Raw genomic sequence first — 27,053 nt, 5'->3', positions numbered from 1 at the left:
CGATTCATTCAGAGAAACTGCCGTGAAAGGGACACCTGTTGGCACGGAGGCCAGTTGACAATTCCAGATACAAGGGCACGTGCCCGGATCTCCTTTCCGTGGGCCGGGATTCTAGGTGCTGCGATTGACGAGCAGTCGAAAGAGGAATCGTACGATAAAGGCGATTCGTAGAGGAAATAAAAACGACGTACGGATTTCGTTGAGGACTACTGTACTTCGAAACTAGCCTGGATGGAGTGTATCATCGAGGGAATAGTGCAGTGTGATGAATGAAACGCGAGGGGCGAAACGAGGACTCCGATATCCCAGCGGTAGCAAAGAGGGCCTAAGCCGAGGAGGCGCGATTAAAATATTTTTTAGTCGGCCGGCAGCGCGGTACGGAGCGTAGCTGGCCGAAGATAAAGTGCTGCCCAGAGGCGACACCGGGCGTTATTAATACACGCGAGGATCGTAGCTTCCGTTCCCGGGAACGGGAGCCACGAGACGAGCAGCCGTAGGTGGCTCTACACGGCCGGGTCTTATCGTCGCGAGTCATCGAATTTCTTCGGATAGTCTACCGGTTCCCCAGAGGTATACGAGGGAATCGTTGATCGTCGATACCCATCGGAATCGATTATAGACTAGGGGAGAATCGTTAAACGAAGAAAAGCTATCGTGTCGTCTTGATCGGTGAATCAGACGCTTGATCAGGTGTGTGCACTTACCTGGCTGTGGTGCAATCCCTGTAGAGTATGTCGAAGTCCTTGCAGCTGAGTAGCTTGCATCGGTTAACGCCGGGCTGGATGGCGCCGAGTCCCCGCAGGATCCTGACTTGCTCGACGTTGCACACCAACGGCACTATATCGAGCCTCTTGAGCTTCGTGTAGACGGTGTGAAGTCCGCCGACGAGATGCTTGAGGAAGAGCTCGAAGGCCTGAGGCAGGCAGAGCATCGTGTCCCCGGCGATGATGAACGCGGCAACCTTCTGGCCGCGGTAGTCGACCAGCTTGCACTCGTTCGCGGTTGGATCGCTGGTGCTGATCGGCGGCGGGCTGTTGTAGGATCTGGGCGGCAGGACCGCGTGATGTGCGGCCATCAGCTCGAGGGGCGAACCATGGTGACCGCTGAGCATGCCGCCCAGTTGCCCGAGCAGCCCTAGACCCGGTGGCGGCAGGCCCGGCATACGGGGCACCATACCTGGCGGAGCGCCGGGTGCTCCTCCGGCGGACAGGGGTGGCGGGCTCAACGGAAGTCCTTGCGGTGGTGACCCGCGAGTCGGCGAACCCGGTGTGGGCACGCCGCGGTGCTGTTGCTGTTGCTGCGATTGTTGATCGCGGATCTGGTCCCGGGGATGAGGCTGCTGATGCGACGGCGGTGGCTGGCTGTGAGAACCGTGGAGCTGTTGCGGATTCTGGCCCGACGGGCTGTGAGGGTGCTTCGGGCTGCCGGTAACAGGGCTGGCGCGGCTACTGTGGTCGGAAGAACTATCCATCGCTCCGTGGTCCATGAGGTGTCCGAAATGCCCTCGCGATTGGTTCCTAAAAGAAGCGGCTTCTCGGGTTTCGGCTGGCAGAATCGTGGATGGCTCGTGTTGCGGTACCGACACGGCTGACTCCCAGCCGTCCGGAGTAGCGTTTCTGGTTCCGTTTCTCGATCGGTCCGGATCTAGGTGTACGCCCGCCACGTGGACACCACGGGATACGAGGGACCAAGAGGCGCGGGTCAACGCATACTAAGCTCGCGAGTGGACCTCTTTGGGTCGGCTACGCTGGTGGCAACCCAGCCGAAGAGGGCAGAACGTGGCCACGTCGATCCCGGATCGGCAATCGGGTCGTCTCGCGAGCCTCACTATCACTGGGTATTGAACTACCGTTGTCTCACGGAGTACGTTGGACCGTCGTGCACGCGCGGCGAACAACTTCACTGTGCACAACCACTCGGACAATCGTGTCCATGACAATAAGTCGGCGGTGTGCCACCGGACACCGGATTCTCTCGGACGGACCCGTTCAACGTTCTCGTCGCGGAGCAGGTCTGTCTCGGCTACGCTCGAGGAGCAGCAACCGGGCTGCCCCTCGTCGAGGATCGATCGAATGGAGTCACAAGTTCTTCTAGGCGATGCGTAGCCGGTGGACTACTAGTCCCACTGTCGAACAATGTCGGAGCACACTCGGGTATCGGCGGCGGTATCGCGGACTCGCGGGCAGAGTTCGTCGTCGACCAACGTGTGACCACGTTGAACCGTCGTCGACGACCGCGACGGTGACCGAGGAGCGGCCAGGTACGCGACACGCACGATTCGCGAAGATTCACCGCGGACCGACGAAGATGCTGTCGCGGTGACAGCGACCGCGACCACGGTGACGGGCACAACGACGACGACGATCACGACGACGACGAGGACGACGGCGGCGGCGGCGACGACGACGACGACGACGACGGCAGCAACGGCGACGACGACGACGACGACGACGACGAAAGCGGCTGCGGCGGTAACTCGCAGGAACGCGCGTCGCTCGTTCTCAAAGTGGCAAACGCTCTCTCGGTCGAGTCGGGAGTATTTCCCTACCCAGTCACAGATGTAATAAATAAAAACATCAGTGGGAGCCCGAAGAACGGGGAGGATGGGCGTTCTGTGCGCGCAACCGAGTATCCGGTTGGCGGAGCCACCGGGGTGGCTGTTCTTCCTATTGGACGGCGACCTCGCGCCGTCGACGCCTTTCGTGCCTTCCCCCGACCGGTGGTGGGACCAGGCAGCGGTTCCCCACTACCGCCGGCATCCACTGCCACCGACGACGCCGACCGGGACGATTCCGGGGGCGACTAACACACGGAGACATCCAGACGCAGACGCGAGTCTCAACAAGACAGTACGATTCGAACCTACCGCCGATCTACGCGCTACGAGTGGGGATTTCTTCTTTTTCCTCGCGACCTCTCCCTTCCTACCACCCCCAGCACACCTTCCGCGCGTACCACTACCACCGCCCCACCACCTCCTCCCTCGCCGCTGCCCTTCCCCCGCCGCCTCACCTCGCCACTCCTAAATCTAACCACCCTTCCCCCTCTCGGTGTTCTCGTGCCTCCTCGCTCCTTGTCGCCTTTTCTCCTCCCTACCCTTCCTCCTTCGCGTTGTTTCTCCTTTCTTTTCCTCCCCCTTTTTGCTTTCTTCTGCCCTCGACACCCCTCCACCGTTCCTTTTTCCATTTCGTTCGCCAGGTCTCCTCCGCGAGTAATCGTCGTGCTTCCTCTCCTGCGTTGCACCCTGTGTGCTTCTTTTTCCCTTATCGTCTTCCCTTCTGCATCGCTCCTTTCTTTTCGTGTCTAACCCCGTGTTACTTCTTTCCATCGTTCGTCGCTGTTTCTATCTTTGCCGTGTATCTGTACGTACGTCTCCGTCCTTCTCTATCGTTCGCACGCTCGCTTTCTCACGCACGAGTTCCCTCTCTATCTCTTCGCGATAGCGCGACCCGTTTCTCCCCGTCTCTCTTTCTCCTTCTCTCTGCCCCTGCCTCTTCGTAGCTCCCTCCCACTTCTTCCTCCGCAACTTCTCCTCCCACCTTGGCTTATGGCTTGCACGCTCTCTCGAACTCGCGCGCTCTCTTTCTCTCTCGCTCGCTCACTCACTCTCTCTCTCTCGAACTCGCGCGCGCGCTCGCGCTACCAGCCAGCGGACCTCCACCTCGTTCCCTCTTTCGTTACGTGTTACTATTCTCCGAGTCTCCTTCTATACCCCTCCCCCTGCTGCCGTGGAACGCTCCTGCCCCGCCTGTCTTTCTCTCTCCGTTCCTCCCTGTTCCTCTGTCCGTACGACGAAGAATGTCGCCGGCGTTCGAATCGATCGGGTCGGTCGGTCTCTGGCCCGCGCGGGGGGTCCCCCTTCCTCTTCGGTTGCACCCACCCCTTCGCCCAATGGGCGCGAGAGAGAAAGACGGAGAACGAGCGTGTTCCCCACCCCTCGCGCCACCTTCTTCTTCGCCGTTCCCTCGCTGGATCTCCTCTACCATATTCGCCATCAGCATTACACGAGCGCGCTTATTTCTTCTGTAGGTAACTCCTCGCTTCCTCGCGGATCTCTCTCTCCGCTCTCTCCTCTCTCGACCACCCTCTTTCCGCCTCTGCCCTCCGCCGCAGCCCTCCGTCGTCGCCGACGCCGCCGCCACCCCCTCGCGCGCCGCCGCTCCGCGTCGCTAACACCGTCGTTCCTCCGCCTCTTCTTCCACCCCCTCCTCTCCGCTCCTCGTCCTCCTGCCGCGGCATACGCGATATACACCACCGTACCCGACACTCTCCGCGGCTCTCGGTAAGCTCCCGAGTATGAGTGCTTAATATCTTTGTGCCATACCCGAAGCGTCCGTATCCGCCGATGCTTCTTACGTCCGAACTTTCCCTTGCTCGTTCCGACCGCGGTGGCCCTCTTCGTCTGCCGCTAATTTCGCCCCTGGCCGCCGATCTTGCGCCAGCAAAAAGAGCCGCTTCGTGTTTTTACCCCGCGCGATATAACTCGCGTCTATGCTCTGAATCCGTACATTCCTCGGGGCTTGCCGGTGTACACGGTGGATTCACCGGAATCCTTCGATGACGTCTAGAATACCAACGATGTAGTTAAACGTTGAATATATCAGTTGAGAAGAGGGTGTTGATTTCAGGACAGGGTACAAACTCGACGTCACACTGTGAGCGTAGGTAGAGCCCGGGCGAGGAAGAAAACAGTGGAAGACGGAGGGTGTGTAGTTCAGTCTTTTTCCAGCGGTCAACCCCTGTGATCAGTCCTCATCGGCCCGGTGACCCAAATCCACGAGGAAAGACCCTCCGAGTTCGTAACGAGTATCTACACGTATATACACGTGTAGACGGGCTTCGCACGCGTACTCCTCCACCGCAGCTGATCCCTTGACCTCGCGCAACCCCAAACGAAACGAGACCCCCTGGGCCTAACGTTCATTGACCATCGGTGCTAGTCCGAGCAGGGGCCGATCGTCTTGCCGTTCCACTTTTCCGACAATAGCTTGTCGCCGTCGCTGTCGCCCTACGACCGATACTCGTTTCATCCGACAACCCCGATGGCCTTGCAGTGCAGCGTACTTCCACTGTCGTCCTTCGTTCACCTGAAATAGTGAAAACGTAATTTTTCATCGGACGAGAGGAACAAAAAGTTTGAGTCGTCGTTGAAAGTATAAAAGATAGCCGGCGAGAGGCGGTTCGTTACCGTGTACGATAAAGTCATTGTTTGCCGGCGATAAAGCGATCGATGCCGAGATCCAAGTCCCCCGGTTCGAGGAAGGTCGAGGATCGGTAGGGGACCGATGTTTGCCACGAACCAAACCACGTCCAATTAGTGGAATTAATACCGGTTGGCTTTGGGGGAGCTAATGCCTCTGTGTGCATACCTACGGGTATGCACGCCGATGACTGCACTTTCCTTCGTGCGTAATGAAGGACAATCCCGTCGGTCGGGCCAGCCCGATGCATACGCTCGTCCAAGCAACCGCCTGCCTCCTCTTGTTTTGCGGTCACGGGAAAATATCTCGAGCCCACGACGAGCTTACGACTTCGAGAGAGTTAGCCTGCCCGGCTGGCTAACGGTCCCCGTTGTCTTTCTGCTAGCTGCGAAACAATTTCGTTCGCGGCGATGTTCGCGTCCTGTAACGATCCTCGCTCCTTTTTCCATCGTTCCGTCGTGCACGCGTGAACAATGCTGCGCTGTTATTCAACGCCTGAACTCACCATAGAATCCTCTACGTCTACACGAAAATCTGCCTTTGTTTTTTTCTTCTCATTCCTGTTCGTTAAGGAGTACAAGAGCCGATGGAAGCAGCTGCTCTCTGTTTAATCGTCTCCTCGTTTCCATATTACAAGGAAAAACTCCAGAACACCGATTATCAATCTCGACGAGGCGGGAGCTCTGGAAATGTTCAAGTCCCTTCGATAGACGCGTCCTGGCCGATCGACGACGGGTATTTCCAAGCGAATTGCCGCGCGGCACGCATTCTTGGAGCGTTCACGGGAGTCCGGCTCACTGGCATCGTTCCTGTTACTGCTCATTGGCCACCCCGCGCCGGGTGAATTACGCGAAGCGCAAGCGGAGAGAAAACGCCTGTGCCTCTTGTGCACCGCTGTTACGTAACCCTCGTCATTGTTCGCGCGTGGACGGCACGACGGGACTGTAACGGAGAGCGCGCGCGGCAAAGGAGGGTAAACGCGCGTACCGAGAGACCGTGTTCGATAAGAGCGGGAGAAAAAAGCGCGGATTTTTGTCGGGCAGGCCTCTGCACAGGACGAAGGCATTCCGCGTCAGCCAACCGGACACGCGTCAGAAGGACTCCAATGCGCCGGAAGCGTCGCTCTTCTTGATGTCTCTGTCCGGTGTTCCGTTTACCGGGCACCGCGTACTTTCCTCCGGGTTTCTTTTCGCTCTTCACTCTCTCCCTCTCCGCTTCTCGGTTCTTTTTTCGCCTGCGTTATCGTATCATGTTATCTCGGCGCAAAGAGGAAAGAGACGAGCAAAGGGAGAGAGAGCCGAGTTAATAGGGCGGCGTGCATCGACGTAGCGACTACTGCTGGCTGCACAGCTCCTCGTTCGCTCTCTCTCTCTCTCTCTCTCTCTCTCTCTTTCTCTGTCGTCTCTGTCCGCGTCGCGACGCGGCTCTATGCATCGCGTTTCCCGTCGTGCTTCGATCGTCTTTCCGTTCTCCTTGAATCCCCGGGCTCCTCCGTCGTCCCCCTCGATATCAAAGGAAAGAGAGCATCGATCGAATTAACGTAATTACTCGTTCGTGCAAGACACGTCGGTACATACGTGCGCGTCGTGGCGAGGCGTCAAAGTCGACTGCTCTGTCCTTCCTTCACATTCTCTTCTTGTTTTTTTTTTTTTCTCCTCCCTTTCACCCGACGAAGTCACGAAACATCGATAGATTTTGCGAAACGCGAATTGCGTGCGGTTTTTAACGCCTCCGGCCTGGAACGGCGAAAAACTGCGTCGCGTAGCTGCGAGCGGCGGTGTACAGCGGCCGCGGCGTGGAGAGGAGCGGTGTACGTGGAAAAATCAAGTGGCGGAATAATGGATTTCGAGCGGCGGCGGATGAAAAACGACGGTAATTTTTCTGGACACCGTTCGGTTTTTCAGTGCGGCTTACGCGCAACTAATTACCCATATGCCACGTGTTATTATAAATAGCCAATCGTTACCGACACAGCCGCGTCCGCGATTCGCCCATAATGGCGTGTTATCGGATAAATAAAACGGATAGCCACGGGAGGGTGCGCTCCGATTATGCATCGACGCCTCCCGGTGAGCTGTGTGGTACCTACTCTCGCTCTCTCTGGCCGACCGTACTGTTTTCCCAACGAGCGGCCGGCTTTTATTTCTCGTCGACTTTAATCCACGCGCGCCGCTGACGACAACGCCGGGGCATTTTTACCCGTTCCGCTCGCTTCCCTTCAACGGCGGTGCGCGGCTCCTCGCCGGAGCATCGATTCCCGTGGTAACAAAGCTGTTGCGGAGGATCCGTCTCTTTTCCTCGAGCCACGCGTTCCGTCCAATCTTCGAGCTTCCAAATTGATAACCGTGGGGAGCGGCCGGCGGATATCCAACGCAGGACGCGGCCCTTTCGGCGACGCGAGTGTCGACTGCCGCGAATATTCCGCCTAAACGCATTAGAAAGCTCATTTAAATACGATACAATGGCGTGGCCGTGCGCCCCTGGTCGAAATAGTGATGTCCGAAAACGGCGTACCGCCGACTAAGATGTCCTCCAACTTGTTCGGTCCACCGATAGATGAATATCATTGGACGATCGTTGAAGGATTGGAGATATTAAAACGCTTTGTCTCACGGTGAACGCAAACGTCGGTTTATCCCGGCGAGCGGCGCGACGCTCGTCACGGCTACGCTCCTCTCGCCGCGTCAATACTTTTCCACGGTGAACGCGACGCAAGACAATCACGTTGACACCCGGTGATGGATGTCCTGCCTGCTCAAAATACCCCCCTCAGTTTTCCCGCCAATAAAGCCCATTGTAAATGCGAACTATTCGAAATATTAGAGCGGCTCGGCGATTACCGGCCGTTCAGTCATCGCTCCTGACGCGTCCGTAATCCTTTCCATCTTCCTCCGCGTCCTTTTTTATTTTCCTTTCCTCCGCCTTTTTGTTCCCGGTAGCTTCGCACATCGCCGCGAGGCCGAGACTTCGCTTCGCCCGAAAATCTGCCTCCGGATCCCCGATCCGGCCCCGGTGTAATCGTCGATCGCTCGCGACGCGCTCTCGTCGCCCTCCCGTTGGCCAGGTAAGAAAAGTTCCACGATCGAATGTCGAAACATCCTGCCGTGACACCATATCTATTATTACCCGGCGAAGGTTGTTCCTCTATCCGCCGCTGACAATCTGACAACGTGCCTCGTGCTCAATGAGCAGCGTAACAATACTATTTCAGCAACCGCGCGCAAGGAAGACAGCGGAGAGTCGGGGCCCGGCTCCGTTACTGGGCCGCAAGGGAACGAACTCCACCACCGGCTGTCACTTCTCGTTGCTCGTTATCAGCGTTGTCCCTCGAAGAGAACAGAAAAAAGAAACGAACGGGCTGCCCGGCCGTTGTAGGCGGTAGCCGCCTTTCGAATAATAACCCTGGAATAAAGGAAAACGGGTGTCAAACACCGTGCGCCTCTCGGCCGATTTATCGACGAGGAGAAGGGAAAGAGAGAGACGGAGAGAGAGAGAAAGAGAGAGAGAGAGAGAGAGAGAGAGCGAAGAGCAAGGAAAAAGAAAGCGTCAGCGCGGATAAAAGGTTCGAGTCGGGTGTTGTTGAATTTTTCACCGCGTCGACCGAGGCTCCATCGAACGTTTCAGGCTCCCGATTCATCGTGTATGCTGGTCCGCCAACACGATCCGCCTTCCAACGGGGCCGTCGACTTCCCGCGCGCCGCTGTAAAGCTTAAAGAGACAGGCTTACTCGCGATTCGAAATTTATTTACACCGGCCGTAATCCCTATTATGGCCGCACGCGTAGCCCGAGGAAAAGGCCGAGCAATTTCGGATTTGGACTGCCGGGAGATGATGGATCGCCGTTTCGTAGCCGGCCGTTGATGATACCTCGCAGATGTAACCTCCGCACCCTTTTTCGGACGAAACCACTTGCCGGTGATTATCGATTAAACGCATGCATGCCGGCTTCTCTCTCGCATACGCTCCTCTTTCTCTCTTTCTCTCGCCCTCTCTCCCTCTCTCTTTGTGCTTTTCCTCTGACTTTACCCCTCTTTCCCGGGTAGCTCGGTTTCGTTCCGGAACGCTCGACATCTGGTCCCACCGCGGCACGGCTAAACGCCGAAAGTTTCTCTTACACGGATACTTGGCTGAGGATAAAAGGCTTCGATTGTCGGGCGAGGTCGAGTGGCAAGTTCGCGGTAATACGAAGGCGAGGCGGACGCCGAAAGTAGACGACGCCACGGCTGGTCGGGAAGTTGGCTACCATCTCGCGTCTTGTAACGAGCAATCTCGATAGGATTAAGACGCTGTTTACCCGTGAACAGAAAGCCGAGAGTTCGAGTTTACTTCCTCCGCAGCCGACAGGGGCTTGCGCATCCCGCCGCCGCGGACGCCAGGACGCGTTTCCACGCCGGGAACGCATACATATACATACGTTTACAACCGAGCGCCGGTTGTACTCTGTAACTTCCGTCGTCCGCGCGAGTTAGCCGGTCGCGAAGTAACAGTTCGGCAGTTCCATCGTCGCTCCTCGATAAAAATTAACATCCCCGGTGCAACTGGCGCGCGCGCGCGAGTGCCACTCGAGGCGGCGCCGACTTCCGGATATGTCGAACATATGTCGCCACTTCAGATAATCCGATGCTTTTACCGACAATCTAATCAACATCGCGGAACGAGAAATACATTTAGCACGGGTCAATAAATCCTTAAATGCATTTCAATCCGGCTGGCAATGATAAGAACTTGATCCAGGACACGCAGGCTTTTCACGCGGCTCGTGGTCTCCCTGTAACATAAATCCGTGTCGGTTGGAATTCATTCTACATGGATTCGACGGTTTCTTGAATAATTACCAAAACCCACCAGCAAATATGATTAATCGAGCAAAACAGGTTCATCCACTTCTTGCTTGTATCTACTACGGAACACGAGTGCAGAGTATGTCCGTTCTCCTGGTACAGTTTTTATGTCTCTGCAGAGAATTCCTCTAAAATCGTTGATGGCTCGCATCTGGAAGGAACAATGCAGCGTTAGTACTCGTATTTTCGGCTTCGAAACGAGAATTTCCGTCGCGCCGCGAGGAGAGAGAGAGGACTTTGCGAAACGAGTCGGCCATGGAAGTTTTCACGGGAGTTCTGTCGCGAGGCTGAAAGTCAGATGGGCAAGTTAGAACACGCCCGAGAAGACGCAAGCTCCTTTGACTTTATAAATAATAAATTCGCGTAAAAACAGCCGGAGGGACATAGGAGACGGAGAGGGAGAAAGCGAGATTGTGGCAGGAACGTGGGAAGCACGGGGATGAAGGAAGAAACGGGCGCGAACGGTAGGACGACGAGCGACGGGGAGGGGCGGGATGAAAGAGGCGAGAGGATCGCGGCGGCGAAAGAGAGACGGAAGGACAAAGACGACTGGTAATAAAGAGCAGGCAGTAAGAGCGGCGAAGTGACGTCCTGTGTCGCGAAGTCATAAACTGGGCCCCAGGATCTCGGGCTTACACTCTTATTAAAACGTCGTCCTGCATATTGACGGTTATTGATCACCTTTCGCGCACCTCGCCGCTTTTACGATACAAGGTCCGTGTCACCTTGAAAACCACGGATACCGTACCCGTTCCAAAAGAGACGGACGATATCCGCGACGAAAATGCATATCGGTTCACGCTCGCCTTGCCTGCTATCCGTGAACAACGGCAAAATGACCAGCACGCGTCCAATAATTATAATACCGCCATTTTGTCGTTAGGCGAATGCCCACTTGATCATGAACGGGCATCCCGGTGCCCACAAAATTTTGCGGCGTCTTTTTCTTTTAAATGAAATAATGATCAGTTGCGATTTCTTTATGGCGCCGGGACGCCGATTAAGCTTGTAGTACACGCATTAAATGTTTTTAGAAATAAAATGACTTTCTCATATTAACTGGAAGTTGCTCGATCGCGTGGTAAATCTGAGATACTCGTTTGTTAAGTACATTCTTGTATATCGACGAGTTGATTTTCTTTGATAAAGAGATTAAGGTTAAGTCGGTCCATCGGGAGAAATACACGCTGTATCTTTGATCTAGGTTTACCTTTTACGAACTTGAATACTTCCGACGACGAGGGTGAAGAGAATTTTGGTAAATACAGGGATCAGAGGTTGCATCGAACAGGAGAAACATTGTTCTCGAACGAACAAAAGAAAGGTACTGCATACAAACTGATCACTTATTGGCGCTCTTTTTGATTGCTACTGTGTTGGTAATATTACTTTCTACTACTGTAGTCAAATTTTTGTGATCGGTAGGTAACATACTGCAACTGTATATATAGTCGATACCGATGTTATTAGCCGACGAATCGTTGGTGGGACTGGATCAGTCGCAGAGGGCGTCGTCTGTGTATTCTGTACTCAATGATTGTCTACTTCGCGGATAAGTAGATTCTAAGCTGATCGGCCATTTTTAGTCGAATCTCTGCTAGAACCAGTGGTCTTGTCGCCTCTATTTTCCGACGTTTTAATTTTTCCACCGTGTTTGATTTGCCATTTGCGAGCGACGTACGGTGAAACCAGGAAGTACCAATGAAAACGAAGTAGCCTCCGGCGGTTTTGACTTTTAACTTGGTCATCGTTGGGACTAGGTGAGCGAAGCAATTTTTTCCCGAATCTCCTGTTCCCGTAAACAAATCTCAGTGGTGGGGATGCAGATGCACTTCGCTGTTTATCGCATCGATGATATATGCATGACACTACGCTTGTAACAGTTCATTTTTATTACATGAAGAACCACGAGCTGACAATGGGTAACGCGGGAAGCAATCACCCGGTTGGTCATCATCATAGCAGCTCTTCAGGTAGAGAGCATCGTCATACCAAAGAGCATCCTCCTCCGTCGCCAGGAAAGGAAGGCCAAGCGTTCGTTTTTGATAAAAAGCCAAGTCAGAAATTAGTTTTCCAATCGTCCCATGAGGACGAAGAACCTTATTATGCTAAAGTACGTACAGTGTGTCATTATATTAGATAAGTTGTTTGAGATGTAACATTCATATTTCGATAACTCAATATTCTTTCCGTGGATAGACCGGTGGACATCATAATGGAGATGATTACAGCCATCGTCCGCGTTCTAACACTGTATCCGAAGGAACAAAAGTTGCAGACAGCAAAGTATTGCCTACAGTCTTCAAATGGGAGGGTGGTGGTAAACAGGTTTATATTAGTGGAACTTTCACTGGATGGAAGACACTACCTATGGTGAAGAGTCATGGGGATTTTGTAACAATTATCGATTTACCAGAGGGGGAACATCAATATAAGTTCTTTGTTGACGGCGAATGGAGACACGATCCAGACATAGTAACATTCTTTTATTGTCTCTCATATTATAACTGTGTAGAATATGTTTTACAGATGTTTGTGTTTCTTATAGAAAATTGTTGATAATGGTATGGGTTCTAAGAATAATCTTGTATCTGTAAAGAAATCAGATTTTGAAGTATTCCAAGCACTTGCAAAAGATAGCGAGGGTGTTATTAGTAGTGCTCAAACAGAATACGGTCAAGAAGTTCCTCCCCATAAACCATGGGAAAAAGTGGCTGGTCCACCAATATTACCACCTCATTTACTACAAGTTATCCTGAATAAGGATACTCCGTTGTCTGTAAGTACTGAAAAGGAAAATACTGTACAAAAGGTTCTATTATTTGAAAAATCCCATAATACGATTATTTCAGTGCGAGCCAACTCTTCTACCAGAACCAAATCATGTTATGTTAAATCATTTGTATGCCTTAAGTATCAAAGATAGCGTAATGGTACTATCCGCCACACATCGCTATCGCAAGAAATACGTTACAACTCTATTGTACAAACCAATTTAAATGTTTAAATCATTCCCAAAGCTATTGGCAAATTGTTAGTTACATCGAACCAGTACATACGTATTTTGTAGGTAAGGTAAGAATATCAACATTTTAAGAAAATGAAATATTTGGTAACTTATAGATTATGAGGAATTTTATCTGAAATGTATAATACTGTATCTATTATTTATTAAAATGAAATATTTTACATTAGACGTCTTCCAGACAATGCGAGTAATTCTTGTACATGTAAAATTCGTATAGCAATATCGACATAATATCTTCGGCACTTGATTTAAACCATATTATCAGTTATTTCTTCTTGGTAAGCATACGGCGCATCCGGTCTTGTCTTGAGAAAATATGTCCCAACGGTCTTTTTATCAACATACTCGCCCATTAACGTAGTTTCAGAACGACTGCAATTGCCACTCGTAAACTGATCCCACGTGTTACACTTTCTTGCCAAAAACGTCGATTTTGGATTAATGCTCTCCGTGAAATACATATACGATCGCCCGTGACTGCATGCCTCTGCGCAAATAATAATAACCCAGCATATATATACATTTGTGTCCTTTAAGGAGACGCATGCAACCTACCAGGATACATTACCTATAACTTCAGCGATACAACAACAGCCGGGTTGAACAGCAGTTCCACCGTTCGGGTAGAAATCGACGATGCCTATTGGTTGTAAATATCCTAACACTCCGCCGCAGGAATGAATAACATCGACAAATAACGCATCCGTAGAATCCAATCGGGTTTTGTCAGTAGTGAGCAAATGGAATCCTGGCAAAGCAGGATCCAATCCGGTTATCCTTCCCAGGCGGCCCGACTTCACTGAACTTCCGGTGTTCCCGGCAACGTGCGCTCCGAGAGAGTGTCCTTAATTTAATTATAGTCAAGTGAGAGCAAATACGAAATAATAGTACATAAAAGTGATCCCAAATAATACGTACCAAGGAAATGAATGTTTTCAGTTTTCAGACCGGTTTTCGCACCTAGGAAATCAATGAATTCCGCAGCCGCTAATCCTACCTTTTCCGTGTTCCGCATTGGCCCAAGATAAAACGTGCTCGCAGCCAGCGGTTGCCAGTCCACCATAATGACATTGTAATCGTCGTAGCTTAAATACGCTGTGGATTATAAAAATGAAAATATGGAATCAGGCTTACTGACGAGGTAGCGGTTTTGAAAGTATTAGTAAAATTAGTCTGTATACCGTCTTTCATATGGATGAGACCATCGCTCATCGAGCTCGATTTCCATCCGTGTGTTATAAATTTCGTTACTCGGGATGGATTCAAGGTGGACTTGCTAAGTCCCACGGTATCGTTCGTGTACAGCTGAGTACCATTAATCGGACCATCTCTTAAAACACACAACATTATGCTTCAATAAGAAACACCTGATACTTTTGAACGAGATACCACATAACATTACCGGGTGTAAAGAAAGTAGGAAACCTGTGACTCGTCGAAAATGCCTCGCATGTCGGTTTCCGTGTGTTTCAGTACTGCTACTTGCGGTTTCCCGTTTCCATCGGGCATGAAAATCCAGTCTTCTCCGTAGCCGTCGTACTTTTCTCGCAGACCACTGTTCCACGTTGTTTTACATATCGCGTAATCGTAAAAACTAATAAACAGGACCGTGAGCAGTGCGTATTTACTTGTTAAAATCATATTGTTACTCGTGAGAAATACGAAGCTTTGCATGGGAACCGTTACGAAGTTGAGAAATGACACTAAAGCAATTACAAGAGAATTTGAAGACTCGGTTAGGAACTCGTTACGGTAATATCCACGGGGTCCTATCGCTCGTCTTAATCGCTTAGCGAAGACTGCAGGGTGGAAGCTTCTTATAAACCCCGAGAATGTCACGATGGACGTTTGAGCGAGCCCTCTCACGGCCCAGTTTCTTTTTGTTTATCTTAAACACCGTATCGTACATGCGGAAATACTGTCAAGTGGTTGCACGACGGTGCCTTAAGCATTGTAATCGTATTCAAAGAGGTGCAGGTTTTTGCCCAATTAACTGACCAGGTACACCGGATATCTTCCTATCGCGCGAAACTAAATAGTAACGTGTACACTTTATTAAAGGGGACTGTCGCCACGCTGATAACTTTCTTTTCCCTTTTTAACGAAATTGTCGAGGTAATCACGGGTTGGCATAAAGAAGCAATTTTATATGAACATAGAATATATTATCACACATTGTCATACAACACACGTTTTACCGATACACGTCGAGATTGCTGACTTATTCCGTCTAGCGATGTAACGTACCCTATATACGTTTCGAGCTTAATGACTTTATTCTAATGTCCCCTGTACAAACGTGTTAGTAGAGAGTAATTCACATCGATATGCGAAGCTCATCCATACGTGATTATTAAAAAGATAGTGGATGTCACGTTATACCATTTGGCCTTTTTGTTGGATGATTCTGCAAAAGTGTACGATATGCGTGAAATTAGTTTGTTTTACAATCTATACAGATATGGAAATCAAGAATAATTACCGACCATTCGGTAATGAGTTTCTTCCAAATTCACCATCGCCAAAACATCCAACTAACGGAACTTCTGGAAAATATTTTTTGAATATAGTCGATTCCACATTGCACTCGTCGAACATATATTCCCCGCGTGCACAGCATGCGAACATAAATCCCATGGAATGCTTTTTTAAACGGACACGGCTCCTAAATGATTTTATCCGTTGCTCCACGCATTCTTTAGTTTTATAATTTTTCCCGACGATCATTGACCAAGAATCGATTGCTCCAGTCAGAGTAATTCCAACGCAAAATGCAAATTCTCCGCATCTGTCGTTCTTGCTGTCCTTTGCATTGCAAACTAAGACATCTTTAGCTATTCCACCCCATACGGAAAGTTCATCCATTGGATAACTGTATTTAAAAAATATTACATACGTTTTACTGTGTCTAAGTATTAATTATATGATATTAATATTAAAATCCTTAGGACTATTACCATTTCTTCAAAGAATTTGCTAGTTTTATTGCCAAATTACGACCTCTCAAGTCACAGAACAGTAACAAACATTTAGATCTACTAGAATCCTTTTCCGACGTGGTTAAAACCTTTTTAATCTCTTCACTGTAGTTCTCAACAGACACCGACAAATCATTCTTCGTTGTAGAATTATCCCCAATTACAAATGTTTTAATCGTCACATCCGGTATCTTTGGTAAAAATGCGCATACAATATTTTCTAGGTTTCCCTCGATTTCTTTATTATTAAAGACAACTCCATGGGTGCCCAATGTCACAGTATCACAATTCGGGGGAAGTACCTTACAATGGCAGTCTAAAGGACACAGTCGTTAATAGTAAAACGCTAAATACATGTAAAAAGTCGATACTAATCATAGTAAATATTAAATGTAGTATACCTGATTGGCTAAATGGTACAGAAGGTGCTGTAAAAAATAATCCTAGAGCAGGCTTTATTTGTAATTTTTTAACGCTTTGCGCTTTAAAACGTTCCATGCTCCATTTCTGATTGGGTAAAAGTTTACAATCCTGTATGAAATAGGTAGGGCCTCTAGTTCGTATTTCGTCATTTGCCGCCTCTAACCAGGATCTGCAATATAAAGCGCTACGTGCTAGCGCAACTTTACGAAGCCTCTAGGAAAACGAGCCGTGAAATTTCATAATATGTGCAGAAGGCACACGATTAGAGCAGCTCGGGGCTTCTTCATTTCTTAGGAGCCGACCTTTCCCAGGGGGAATCATGAAAAATGAGCTTTTTCCTTCGCTTTAACATAGAACAAAACACAATGCATAAATGGGGTAATCGAGCTCGCACCTGCAAACCATTGAGGCCCTTGACAATTCCACTCCATTCAATTCTTTAAATACAATTCTTAAAATGTCGTAGGTTAAGGGTCCGTTCGTCTGTTTCTCGTCAACTTTGCCGCTGCCCGCGGTGTCCGATTTGCCAGTGCCATTCCCTCGAATCTTCTTTCGCGGTAAATCCTCCATTTATGCGACCGTTTAAATTTGACAATGTCCACTACGGTTTTCAAACGATATATTTATCACATGAGCCAGCTCAAAAAGTTGCCACAGTGATTGCTGTCGCACGGTGTCTGCTTGTGTCACGGATAACCATCGTAAACAGATCACCGCTGTCTCTACTCGTTTTCTCCTCTCCTCGATTTCGATTTCTCATTAAAATTATTACTCTTTCGTCCTACAACTGTTGGCAACGATAACAACAATGAAAGATCACGGTCATTGGAAGCTTACACGCCTCTGGAAATCATTGAATTTTAACGATGAATCATTAAGTTTTCATAGAAACTCTACCAGAGATGCTAATGGCCTTCTGCGAACGAAAGAAATAAGGTTCGTGTGATGGTGAACGCCGCTGCGTATCCGAATGATGACATCACGTTAACAGTCGTGGAAAGTTCGAATGTAAATGTGTTTCTGATCGAACAATTATTTTTACTGAGATCTAATGGAGATTGAAACTAAAGAGAGCGTTTTACCTGATGATACTCACGGTCTTTGCCGTATTTGTCTTACAGCGAATCACAATAACCAATATATTTTCGGAGCTGCTAGAAATGATTCAGATGGTACGGACACGTACGACTTGTCTGATAAATTTCGTTTATGTAGTGGTGTGGAGGTCAGTTTAATATTCAACCTTTTCTCTTCTTCTTTTGACCTCCCCTTATCACTTTATTGATAAAGGTTTGTCTTGAATAGATGATGGAGAATGATGGTTTACCTGCCACTATCTGTATAGAATGTGTGGTTAAAGTGAATGAAGCATACAAATTAAGAAAACAATGTCAGCGATCAGATGCACAGTTAAGGGAGCTATATGGAAAGTTGAAAACATTTTATAATAACACTAGATTGAAGGTGACCAAGGTAAGTATTTAAATATGAATATATAGAAATTGATATTATACAGTTGTAAAACCTCTCTCTTTTTATTAGGATCAGTACTGTCAAACGGACTATACTTTTAATTCTGGTTTTGTTAAAATAGAGGCAAATATACTTTCTGTAATTGATCAGAATGCACCTTCAATCGGGGATTGTGAGAAAGATCATAAAACAATTAATGAATCTAATTGTATAGAATACGATGATATCAATAGCCACCTAAATAATAGTTGTATTAAACGGATTGCAGCTGTATGTGAGAAGAACACTACTGGAAGGGAAGCTTATAGAACGAGAAGGACAACTATGTTCAAAAGAGTAACTTCTATGGAGAACTTAAGAAACCATAAAGAGAGACAAAGACAGTACATAAAAAAGAATGCAAAGCGAGATATCATAGAAAATGATCATACAGAAAATATTAGGGACACAGTCTCTAAAAATTCTTATGCTTGCCTGAAATGTTCTAGGTGTTACTCCAGTAAGAAATCCCTAGATAGACATATAGCAACTCACGATGAAAAGAAATTTACATGTGATAAATGTAATAAACAATTTTTGCAACTTAATGATTTGATGAAGCATAATAAATTGCACAAAGCTAAGGAAAAAGTTAAACCAGTATTATGTAGCATATGTAATAAGAGTTTTAAGAAAACTGATACTATGGTCAGACATTTAAATGTCCACAAAAGGGCCAATCCAAAAGAAGTTCTTTCTATCTTGAAAGAAATTAGGGACAAAAGAAAATTAGAAAATATTAGTGAAGAAACAATTACTGAAATTAATGATAGTAGAAAAGAGCAAAAGGATGGTTATGTAAATAGTGAAAGTAGAGCATCGGACGTGATTAAGAAATATACATTAAGCTCTGAATACAGAGATCCTAATTGTCATATGTTAAATGCCAATATCGACGCAAAAATTGACACTTTCGATAATGCGGCGCTTCATCGTTGTAAATACTGCAATAAATGTTATCCTACGGATAAATTACTTCAGAACCATTTACTGAGTCACAGTGGGAAAAAATTCCTTTGTAACGTTTGCAATATGAAATTTTTCCGGCAAGATAGATTAGAAAGTCATAAAAAGCGTTACGGACACAACGAGGACGAAAAAAGTTTGGAAATCCAAAAACCATCTGATGACAAATCAGCTATTAAATTAATAAACAGTTGGATACGAGAAGAACTTGATTCGGATAACGAAGAGAAGGGTTTCCCCTGTAAAATATGTGGAAAGTCGTATGATACTAAAAGATCTCTTTCGAAACATCAGCTGAATGCGCACAATTCAAAACAAGAAGGATGTATAAACTGCGGTGATAATTGTACTTGCAACGACAAAGATAAAGATCAGCAAAAAGCGAGTAAAATACTGAAGCCGTATCATTGCGAAGAATGTAACAAGTCCTTTGAGAAAGAAGTGAAGCTACAGAGACACGCAAGGATTCATGAACGCGCCAAAGAGCAGGAAGACGCAAACTTTAAACGATACTTATGTCACATATGCAGCAAAACGTTTCGACAAAATACTGGTTTGATGTTCCACATGAGAACACACACCGGTTACAAGCCGCACGTTTGCAAGTACTGCGGTCGAGGATTCACATCGAACTCGAATTGTATTAATCATGAAAGGACTCACACCGGTGACAGACCATTCGTATGCCACTTTTGCAGTGCAGCTTTCGCCAAGTCGTGTACCCTTAAAGCGCATATCACAACGCACACCGGAGAGGCAAATTACCATTGCAAAACATGCGGGAAATCGTTTAGAAGGCTGAAATACTTGAAGGAGCACAGATTCACTCATACCGGGGAAAAACCGTACGCTTGTAAAATCTGCGGTACAGCGTACAGCCATAATGGTAGTCTGTTCGTTCACGAGAAGAAATGTAGAGCGCAGTATCAGAATGCACAAAACTATTGTCAGTCGGAGACATCCTCGCCGAGCGTGACTCCGATTATAACAATCTTACCCCAAACACATTTGAATGAAATTATTGTCCCGTTAAACATTCAAGACGGCAAAACTTATGTGAACGATATGCAGAGAATAAATTCTCCAAGTATAGACAGCGTAAGTCCTGTTACCACTCCGGACTTACATGTGCATCAAAATTCTGATAACTCTGACGTCTCTCTGTCTGTAAAAAACTTTGCTCTTATCGGGCACATGTTTCAATCGTAGGATATCGTAAAAAAAAAGAAAAAGTAATCAACGTGGAGGTATTTCTGTGATAAATCGTGCGGAATTGTTTCGGCTACTTCGCAGTTTAAAAGAAAGAAAATAACAATTTTTCAATATATGTTATTGAATTAACAAGTATTACAACTTGTATATTGTTTGTTTTTTTATATATTATAGAATGAGGTGGACTGGGTCTATTTTATGACTATTTTGCTTGAATTCGTATAATATAGCATGAGTAATAGTGTCAAATATTATCACTGTATAAAAGAAACAGGGATGATCTTTAAAATAAAATAACAAGCATTGATACTTCTTTCTTTTTTATTGAAAAAAGGCTGAATGCATTGTTCCTGTTCTTAATTGCGGTAACGTAAAAGATCAAGCACACTAGCGAACTCTATTCGAACAGGACGGACTGCGAGTAAACTACAAAGCACTGCAACACAAATAGCGTGTGTCCAGATTCCTTCTTTATTCTGGTTATCATTCGAGCCTATCCAAATTTAAATAGTAAATAATTGATAACATTTAACCTCGCCAATGGAAGGAAAATTGTATTGCAGAGTTATGTAGCTCATTAGCTAACTCTTCCATTTTGATAAAATGCGCTAATGCATTGGGACATTTTATATAAAATTATGATGTTAAGCTTGCCATTGATTAGTAGTTAAGAATATTAACGCGTCGCCATCTGTAAGAATGTGATTTATTTAATCATTGATTTCGTTGTAAAGCGACCATAAAACGTAATCGTCAGTCTCGCTCCGAATACGGCGAGTTAAGGGATGTATAGCGTCTGTAATGTGACCATACGTGATTTAAGCAGTGCTCCATGACGTCTTGTGAAATCAGTGAAGGCTATTACATCTTAAGATGATCTATGAGAAGATCTTTGACTTTGTATTTATTTAGATGTTCAATCTAAGCAACTACTGCGGCTTCACTTACTAATGCCACTTCTTTCTACTTCATTTGAATGAAGTTTTTAAGTGAATCATGAATATTTTATACACTGAATTAACATTCACGTGGCAGCTTTGTTTATGATCACATGCACAGACTTTTTCCGTTTTTATACTAAAGCTTATTATTATCGATTCTAAGAATTTAATGTTGCCGCATCCAGTGGACCGATAATGTTCCTCAGAATCATCAGAGAAAATCTTACTCCTCCCGCGATAACAGTAGTGCAGTATACATAAAAAAAATATGTGGTCGGAAATCGTGGAATACTTGAAAGACGCGTCTTTAGTCGCTGAAATTCAGAAAGCTTTTGGCGTGAAAATCCATCATAAGAGAAATTTCAAAGAACATTATGAGGAGAACTCGGTTAATGAGACGCGCGAAATTACTTCTTCGGTGTTTGAACACGACTTAACTAGTTGTACGCGTGAATCTGGAGAATCAAAGGAGAACGGTCACGTTCCATTTTTGAGAAAATCCATCAACGCAGCCGGTACCAGTGCTTCGAACGACGAACAGGAAGAATTACTTTCTGTTTCTAATGATTCAAACTATACCATAACAAATTACTTTTGGTATTATTTGTTTTTATTTGGAACTCAATTAGGAGATGAAATATTTTACTCTACATTTATACCATTTTGGTTTTGGAATATTGATGGGGCAGTGGGTAGACGGGTTGTCTTAGTATGGGCCATCACTATCACTACAGGTATGTGGTTATTTAATAGAATTTGACACCAATTATATTTAAACAAAATAATTTGTTGTAGTATTGTAAATGTATAACTTATTTAGGTCAGATACTAAAAGATATTATACGTTGGCCAAGACCTGCGTGCCCACCAGCAATTCGATTGCAATCAAAATGGTCAGAAGAATATGGTATGCCATCTACTCATGCCATGATTGGCGTATCAATTCCTTTCAGTGTAGTATTATTTACAATGAATAGATATATTTATCCTTTTTCTATTGGTTGGATGATTGCTTTTCTTTGGTAAGTGATACATTGTGACTTAACAGTAGAGGTTTATAAAGTTAATAATGGGTGTAATGTATACCTATCTTTATTTCTTTGAAAGGTGTACACTTGTGTGTATGAGCAGGCTTTATTTGGGCATGCACACAGTGTTAGATATTCTGGCAGGTTTAATATTAGCTATCGCATTAATGATTCCACTAATACCCTTAGTGGATATAACAGATTATTATTTTATATCGAATTTTTGGGCTTTAGCAACCTTAATTGCTATAAGTATAGTTGTGATAGTCTATTATCCCACAAGCAACAGATGGACACCAACCAGGTAATGAATGGAATATTTTATTAATTCTATCAATGAATTTTATCTCAATCTATCAGTATCATTTTTTATATTTTTATTACAGGGGTGACACAAGTATGGTGGTGTCTGTTACTACTGGGGTTCATGTAGGAGCATGGCTTAATTATAAGACTGGGGCTATGATAACTCCCACAAAGGTTCCACCATATCATATTGTATGGCCTTCATATGCAATGCTTGATTGCTTGATACTTAGAACAATACTTGGATTTTGCAGCATTCTTGTAACAAGAGCTGTTTGCAAATCCGTTAGTTATGGAGCAATGTGTGCCATATTAAAAATCAATGCTAGAGACCTTATGAAAAGTCAAAACTATTCAGAAAATAAAAATAAGGTTCTTGTTGATCTAGTCTATAAATATCTAACTTGTTTCATGATAGGTTTAAATACAGTGTACCTCTTGCCAAACATTTTCACCATGATAGGAATTGAACGACCAACATTTTACACGGAAATATAAATTGACTATAGATCTTAGTTATCAGAATGGTGTAATACATATCTTGAACTTAAATAAGCTATGGAATACGATTACTATTTTAGCATATGTTCCACATTCCAATACTAATGCTTGTGATATAATTTTTTTGTACAAAAAGAAAACAGTTGTATGTAATGTTACAATTTGTTTTTATAATGTGTTTGTTGGATATTTTGTAATATTTCTTATACCAAAAAGTATAAGTTGAATCTTCCATAATTGTTGATTAGATTCAAGTCACAGTTGTCTTGTTCATATACAAATATTGATCGATCTTCATAAGCTTAAAAATAATTATGCTATTCACGCACATCAAAGTTTTATTGTTACGAAGAAAAAAAAACAGCAGAGAACAAGATACTGCTTGTATTTGTTTTTGAATATAATTAATGTTACAATAAAACTATTTATAAACTTAATATGCTTACGTTTGTTATTTATTAAACACAGTCTGTAGCATTTTGGACAGGCATATCTAATCTAAGCACCTATAAAAGTTATACAAAATTCATGTTATTTTAACATGATTTCTTTTTGTTGTATAATACGTTTTATAATAAATAGATACTCTTACCCTGAGATATTTATCCAAAAGACATTTTACACTTGCTACATTTATGGTATAGGGAATTGAAAGATCACAGGTAAGTCCAATCTTATCAACATTAATTACAATACGATCTTCATTCAGGAGTACTTCCATGTCTTCACTATTAATCTGTAAAAAATGTAAAGAAAACAACAATATTTTTCTGTGGTCACTGATTGTAGATGAAAATTCATTTATGTTACCCCTTTAGGCATGTAAAATAGACCAATTAAGTTTGTTGCAGTTCCTTTTAAAGGTTGTTTCAATAATACATAATCTATCTTTGAATCTATAGATTTTGAAGAGATTTCTGTCTCTTTAATTTCATTTTTTTTCTTATAACTTTCTTTTGGAGAGGATTTGATTTCTTCAATAAGAGGCTTTTTAGTTTGTGTATGAGTTCTTGGTTCGCGATTTTCAATTCTGAATTGTTGTAATTTTCCCATGACCTGGAATAAATATGATATTAACTACTTATCAATTTTATTTATTTTCCTATATTAAAAAACAATAATACCTTACGATTCTTAAGAATTACATATTCTTCTAGATTTAGATTTTTATTGATCTTTGCTCCTGTACCCTCTATTATAACTGTTATTGTAAAGATTAAGAAGTTCTTCTGTTTCTGACATTTTTCAAAATATGTTGTATTAATTACAATGTCACATGTTACACAAGGCGATCCACCTATAATATTAATTATATCATAAAATTAAATATTAATTTTTTTTAAATTTATTTGAAAGATTTAGACACCTTTATCAGATTCAAGTCTTTCAGTTCCTATACTCAAAGGTATAACAAAATCTGAAGCTTTTTCTTCTGAGATTATCTCTATAAGTTTTGCATCAGATATATCTTCAGGTGCTGGTATTTTATCTGATGTACATATATTTAAAAAAACCTTTTCATCTGCATCTGTTTTTGTTTTTACACATATTCCTAAAATGTTAAACGAATATAGCTTATGTATTTAATACAAGTAATTATTATTTTTTGTCATGTTTATAATGTTGTATATAAACTTACCAGGCTTAGGTTGGACAATAAAGAAAGGTTTCGAATCAAGCTGTTTCAGTAAATTATCCTGTGCCACAGTTTCCTAGTAAAATCACAAATATTTACAGAGAATCTGTCAATTTTAAAATAATATTTTCATTACTAATTTGTTTACTTACTGGCAATGTTAAATTTTGTGTTAATATTGTATCATCGACATCAAGAAACGTTCTGTTACTCATGGTATGAAAATATCTTCACCAATTTTATTGAAATTTAATGTATTCTTTAAGATGTAGTTGTTTAATAACTACCCACACTCAATAAACATCTACGAAGTTGAAAGTATACCGTATCTGCGTATAGATAGCGCTTTGATCAATGACTTAGAACACGAGAGCAAAAATTGGCGGGGATCATGTTTGTTGTTCTTCAAAACATGAAACTTTAGTTTGAGTGAAACACGTTTTTCAGAATTCAGTGTTGTATTAACGTTGAACAGTAATAATTTTACCTTTATAAATTATTACGGTCTATCTTCTTAGCTGTTGTTAAAATGGCACGGTGTGTGAATGCAATGGAAGGATTAACCCTGAGGTACGGAAAAATTAATAAATATTATAATAATCTATTAACGTAACATTGAAAAGGATACTTATTGATATGTTTACTTCAGCGATTTAACAGGGAAGGACGGACTTGTATTCGAAGTCGGTGAATATCTGCAACCCGAAGAAGAAGACTTTTCTTACTCGTCGACGGTTCCATTATCTAACGAGGAGGTTTTAAATTTATTAAATATGAACGATTTTCAAGACAATGATGACGACGATGAAGCTGATAATTCTGCTTCTCTTTTTGGTATAAGCTTTGATGAATTAAAAACTAAAATGACGGATATTTGTGGAAATGGCAAGGTAAATGAATGTTTATCTAAAATGTACTTGTATAAATTAATACTTTTTTATATATTCGTTTTTATTATCATTTGCAGATTATGAAATTTGAAAAGCAGAAGGGTGTTGGAGAAATTATTCCTTTTGACGCTCAAGTTACTATAAAATATTTAGGACATTTTGAGTACAATGATGAGCCATTCGATTCAAGTTTCACTCGGGGAGGAGCAGAAACATACCGTCTTAATCAGGGTTCATTACTACCTGGTTTGGAGATTGCTATATCAACTATGAAAAAGCATGAAATAGCAATATTCATTGTGCATCCTGATTTAGCATATGGAAGACTTGGTTGCCTTCCTCGTATTCCTCCAAATGCTGAGATTTTATTCATTGTTCACCTCATTGATTTTGTGGATAATGGATCTGTAGAGACACTTGATAATCTTTCCATAGAGGAGAAAAGAATATTTGCAAATGTTGTTACACGGGCACGTGCTAAATTTAATACTGCTAAAGATTGTTTTCATAAAAAAAAGTTTAAGCAAGCAATACGAGAGTAAGTTCTTCCAAATATTGTAGGACTGGGACAATGTAGTGGTAATTTGAATGTTTAACAAAAAATTTATTGACAAAATAAAAATTTTAAACTGTAATATAATATTAGGTATGCAAAAGCAATTAATTGGTTGGAAAGAGCAGAATTAAAAAATGATGAAGAAGAAGGAGAATTTAACAAATGGATTTCAAGGGGCTACAGCAATCTTGCAGTTTGTTACAATATGGAGAATATGCCTCGTCGTGCTTGTATCGCGTGCAATAGAGTACCTATACCATCAGCAAAAACTCATTTCAAGTATGTCTTACTGATTACAATTTATGATAAACACATCTGTAGATGAAAATAGGGTCTATGTTTTTTTGTTCCAGTCATGGTAGAGCTTTATTTAAAATGGGAGAGTATAACAGAGCAATGGAACAATTACAATTGGCCCTTACAATGGAACCTAATAATGAAGTGACTATTAAGGAAATTAGATTGGTAAATATTAATATTCAAGCAACAAACATTTTATAAGCATTTTATTTTATTTGTTACTTTTAGGTAAACGAGAATCAACGAAAATACACGGACATAGAGAAACAACTATGGTCAAAGTGTTTGAAAACTCAGCAGAAAGAGAAAAAACAAACAACGTTTGAGGAAGCTGCGCGTAAGATGTGCGAAACTTTCTCAAAAGACAGTCAATTATTAAGGCAACCACTTCCGGAATCGTTAACACCGGAAGAAGATAAATGCATACGAGAACAGGCTGCTGCGTTTGGTCTTTTAATTACCACACATCAAAGATACGGAAGAGAAATTACATTTCTCAATAAATCTAGCTACTAAGGTCGTTATGTCCACTTGTAAATTTAGTATCTTTTATAAGATATGAAAGTGTATTACTCGTGATTCTTTGAACATTTCCAGAAAAAAGATTTATACTTTTCGTAAATTCTCATTGTTCTTCTTTTCATTTTACATAAATTGACTTATAGGAACTTCAGGACAATCCCCGTAATATTTACTAAATCAAGGACTTCAACGAAGCGGAAGAAACTTCAATT

At 44.1% G+C, this 27,053-nt stretch overlaps 8 protein-coding genes across 13 annotated transcripts in view; 4 read left to right on the top strand and 4 right to left on the bottom strand.

Annotated features, from left to right (window-relative positions):
* The window catches only part of dac (dachshund family transcription factor), a 281,299-nt gene extending 276,411 nt beyond the window's left edge, over positions 1-4,888 (bottom strand). For 2 of the 3 annotated variants that reach the window (XM_031989689.2, XM_031989690.2), the window contains exon 1: positions 705-4,888. In XM_031989689.2, coding sequence (XP_031845549.1) covers positions 705-1,486 — 782 coding nt within the window. In that variant the 5' untranslated portion in view covers positions 1,487-4,888. The remainder of the gene's footprint in view (positions 1-704) is intronic. The other variant, XM_031989688.2, reaches the window with a different exon arrangement.
* Positions 4,889-11,570: 6,682 nt separating this feature from the next.
* On the top strand, positions 11,571-13,756 carry alc (5'-AMP-activated protein kinase subunit beta-1). Of its 4 annotated transcripts, none has more exons than XM_031989742.2 (5): positions 11,571-11,802; positions 11,946-12,155; positions 12,242-12,517; positions 12,591-12,821; positions 12,895-13,236. In XM_031989742.2, the coding sequence occupies exons 2-5, from the start codon at positions 11,961-11,963 to the stop codon at positions 13,039-13,041; spliced, it is 849 nt and encodes a 282-aa protein (XP_031845602.1). In that variant the 5' UTR covers positions 11,571-11,802; positions 11,946-11,960; the 3' UTR covers positions 13,042-13,236. The 4 variants fall into 4 exon arrangements, 2 of the variants coding, with proteins under 2 accessions (XP_031845602.1, XP_031845600.1); XR_012999468.1 differs by lacking the exon at positions 11,571-11,802 and adding an exon at positions 13,608-13,756 and having other exon boundaries at positions 11,926-12,155; positions 12,895-13,112; XR_012999469.1 differs by lacking the exon at positions 11,571-11,802 and adding an exon at positions 13,608-13,750 and having other exon boundaries at positions 11,926-12,155; positions 12,895-13,117.
* On the bottom strand, positions 13,197-14,744 carry LOC116432613 (pancreatic triacylglycerol lipase). Its single transcript, XM_031989738.2, has 5 exons — positions 14,473-14,744; positions 14,252-14,400; positions 13,989-14,165; positions 13,639-13,914; positions 13,197-13,557 (listed from the first exon to the last, which is right to left on the bottom strand). The coding sequence occupies exons 1-5, from the start codon at positions 14,742-14,744 to the stop codon at positions 13,319-13,321; spliced, it is 1,113 nt and encodes a 370-aa protein (XP_031845598.1). The 3' UTR covers positions 13,197-13,318.
* Positions 14,745-15,327: 583 nt separating this feature from the next.
* Positions 15,328-17,041, bottom strand: LOC116432612 (F-box only protein 22-like). The gene is made up of 5 exons (XM_031989737.2): positions 16,866-17,041; positions 16,450-16,640; positions 16,028-16,364; positions 15,557-15,942; positions 15,328-15,477 (listed from the first exon to the last, which is right to left on the bottom strand). The coding sequence occupies exons 1-5, from the start codon at positions 17,039-17,041 to the stop codon at positions 15,407-15,409; spliced, it is 1,161 nt and encodes a 386-aa protein (XP_031845597.1). The 3' UTR covers positions 15,328-15,406.
* A 480-nt stretch (positions 17,042-17,521) lies between these two features.
* LOC116432609 (uncharacterized) lies at positions 17,522-20,468 on the top strand. Its single transcript, XM_031989727.2, has 3 exons — positions 17,522-17,696; positions 17,777-17,944; positions 18,014-20,468. Exons 1-3 carry the CDS (start codon positions 17,523-17,525, stop codon positions 20,156-20,158), a joined length of 2,487 nt encoding a protein of 828 aa, XP_031845587.1. The 5' UTR covers position 17,522; the 3' UTR covers positions 20,159-20,468.
* A 129-nt stretch (positions 20,469-20,597) lies between these two features.
* Positions 20,598-23,374, top strand: LOC116432611 (sphingosine-1-phosphate phosphatase 2). The gene is made up of 4 exons (XM_031989729.2): positions 20,598-21,836; positions 21,923-22,124; positions 22,210-22,434; positions 22,517-23,374. The coding sequence occupies exons 1-4, from the start codon at positions 21,371-21,373 to the stop codon at positions 22,932-22,934; spliced, it is 1,311 nt and encodes a 436-aa protein (XP_031845589.1). The 5' UTR covers positions 20,598-21,370; the 3' UTR covers positions 22,935-23,374.
* PIH1D1 (PIH1 domain containing 1) lies at positions 23,306-24,921 on the bottom strand. Its single transcript, XM_031989739.2, has 7 exons — positions 24,726-24,921; positions 24,577-24,649; positions 24,304-24,489; positions 24,062-24,234; positions 23,748-23,993; positions 23,530-23,673; positions 23,306-23,443 (listed from the first exon to the last, which is right to left on the bottom strand). The coding sequence occupies exons 1-7, from the start codon at positions 24,786-24,788 to the stop codon at positions 23,396-23,398; spliced, it is 933 nt and encodes a 310-aa protein (XP_031845599.1). The 5' UTR covers positions 24,789-24,921; the 3' UTR covers positions 23,306-23,395.
* shu (inactive peptidyl-prolyl cis-trans isomerase shutdown) lies at positions 24,902-26,835 on the top strand. Its single transcript, XM_031989728.2, has 6 exons — positions 24,902-25,143; positions 25,223-25,463; positions 25,541-26,001; positions 26,110-26,298; positions 26,373-26,484; positions 26,548-26,835. The coding sequence occupies exons 1-6, from the start codon at positions 25,103-25,105 to the stop codon at positions 26,833-26,835; spliced, it is 1,332 nt and encodes a 443-aa protein (XP_031845588.1). The 5' UTR covers positions 24,902-25,102.
* Positions 26,836-27,053: the final 218 nt, after the last annotated feature.

This window comes from Nomia melanderi, chromosome 9, assembly GCF_051020985.1.
Source record: "Nomia melanderi isolate GNS246 chromosome 9, iyNomMela1, whole genome shotgun sequence".
In the NCBI taxonomy this organism is placed as follows: Eukaryota; Metazoa; Arthropoda; class Insecta; order Hymenoptera; family Halictidae; genus Nomia; species Nomia melanderi.
The sequence above is the reverse complement of the archived record's forward strand: the minus strand, read 5'-3'. Positions and strand labels throughout refer to the sequence as shown.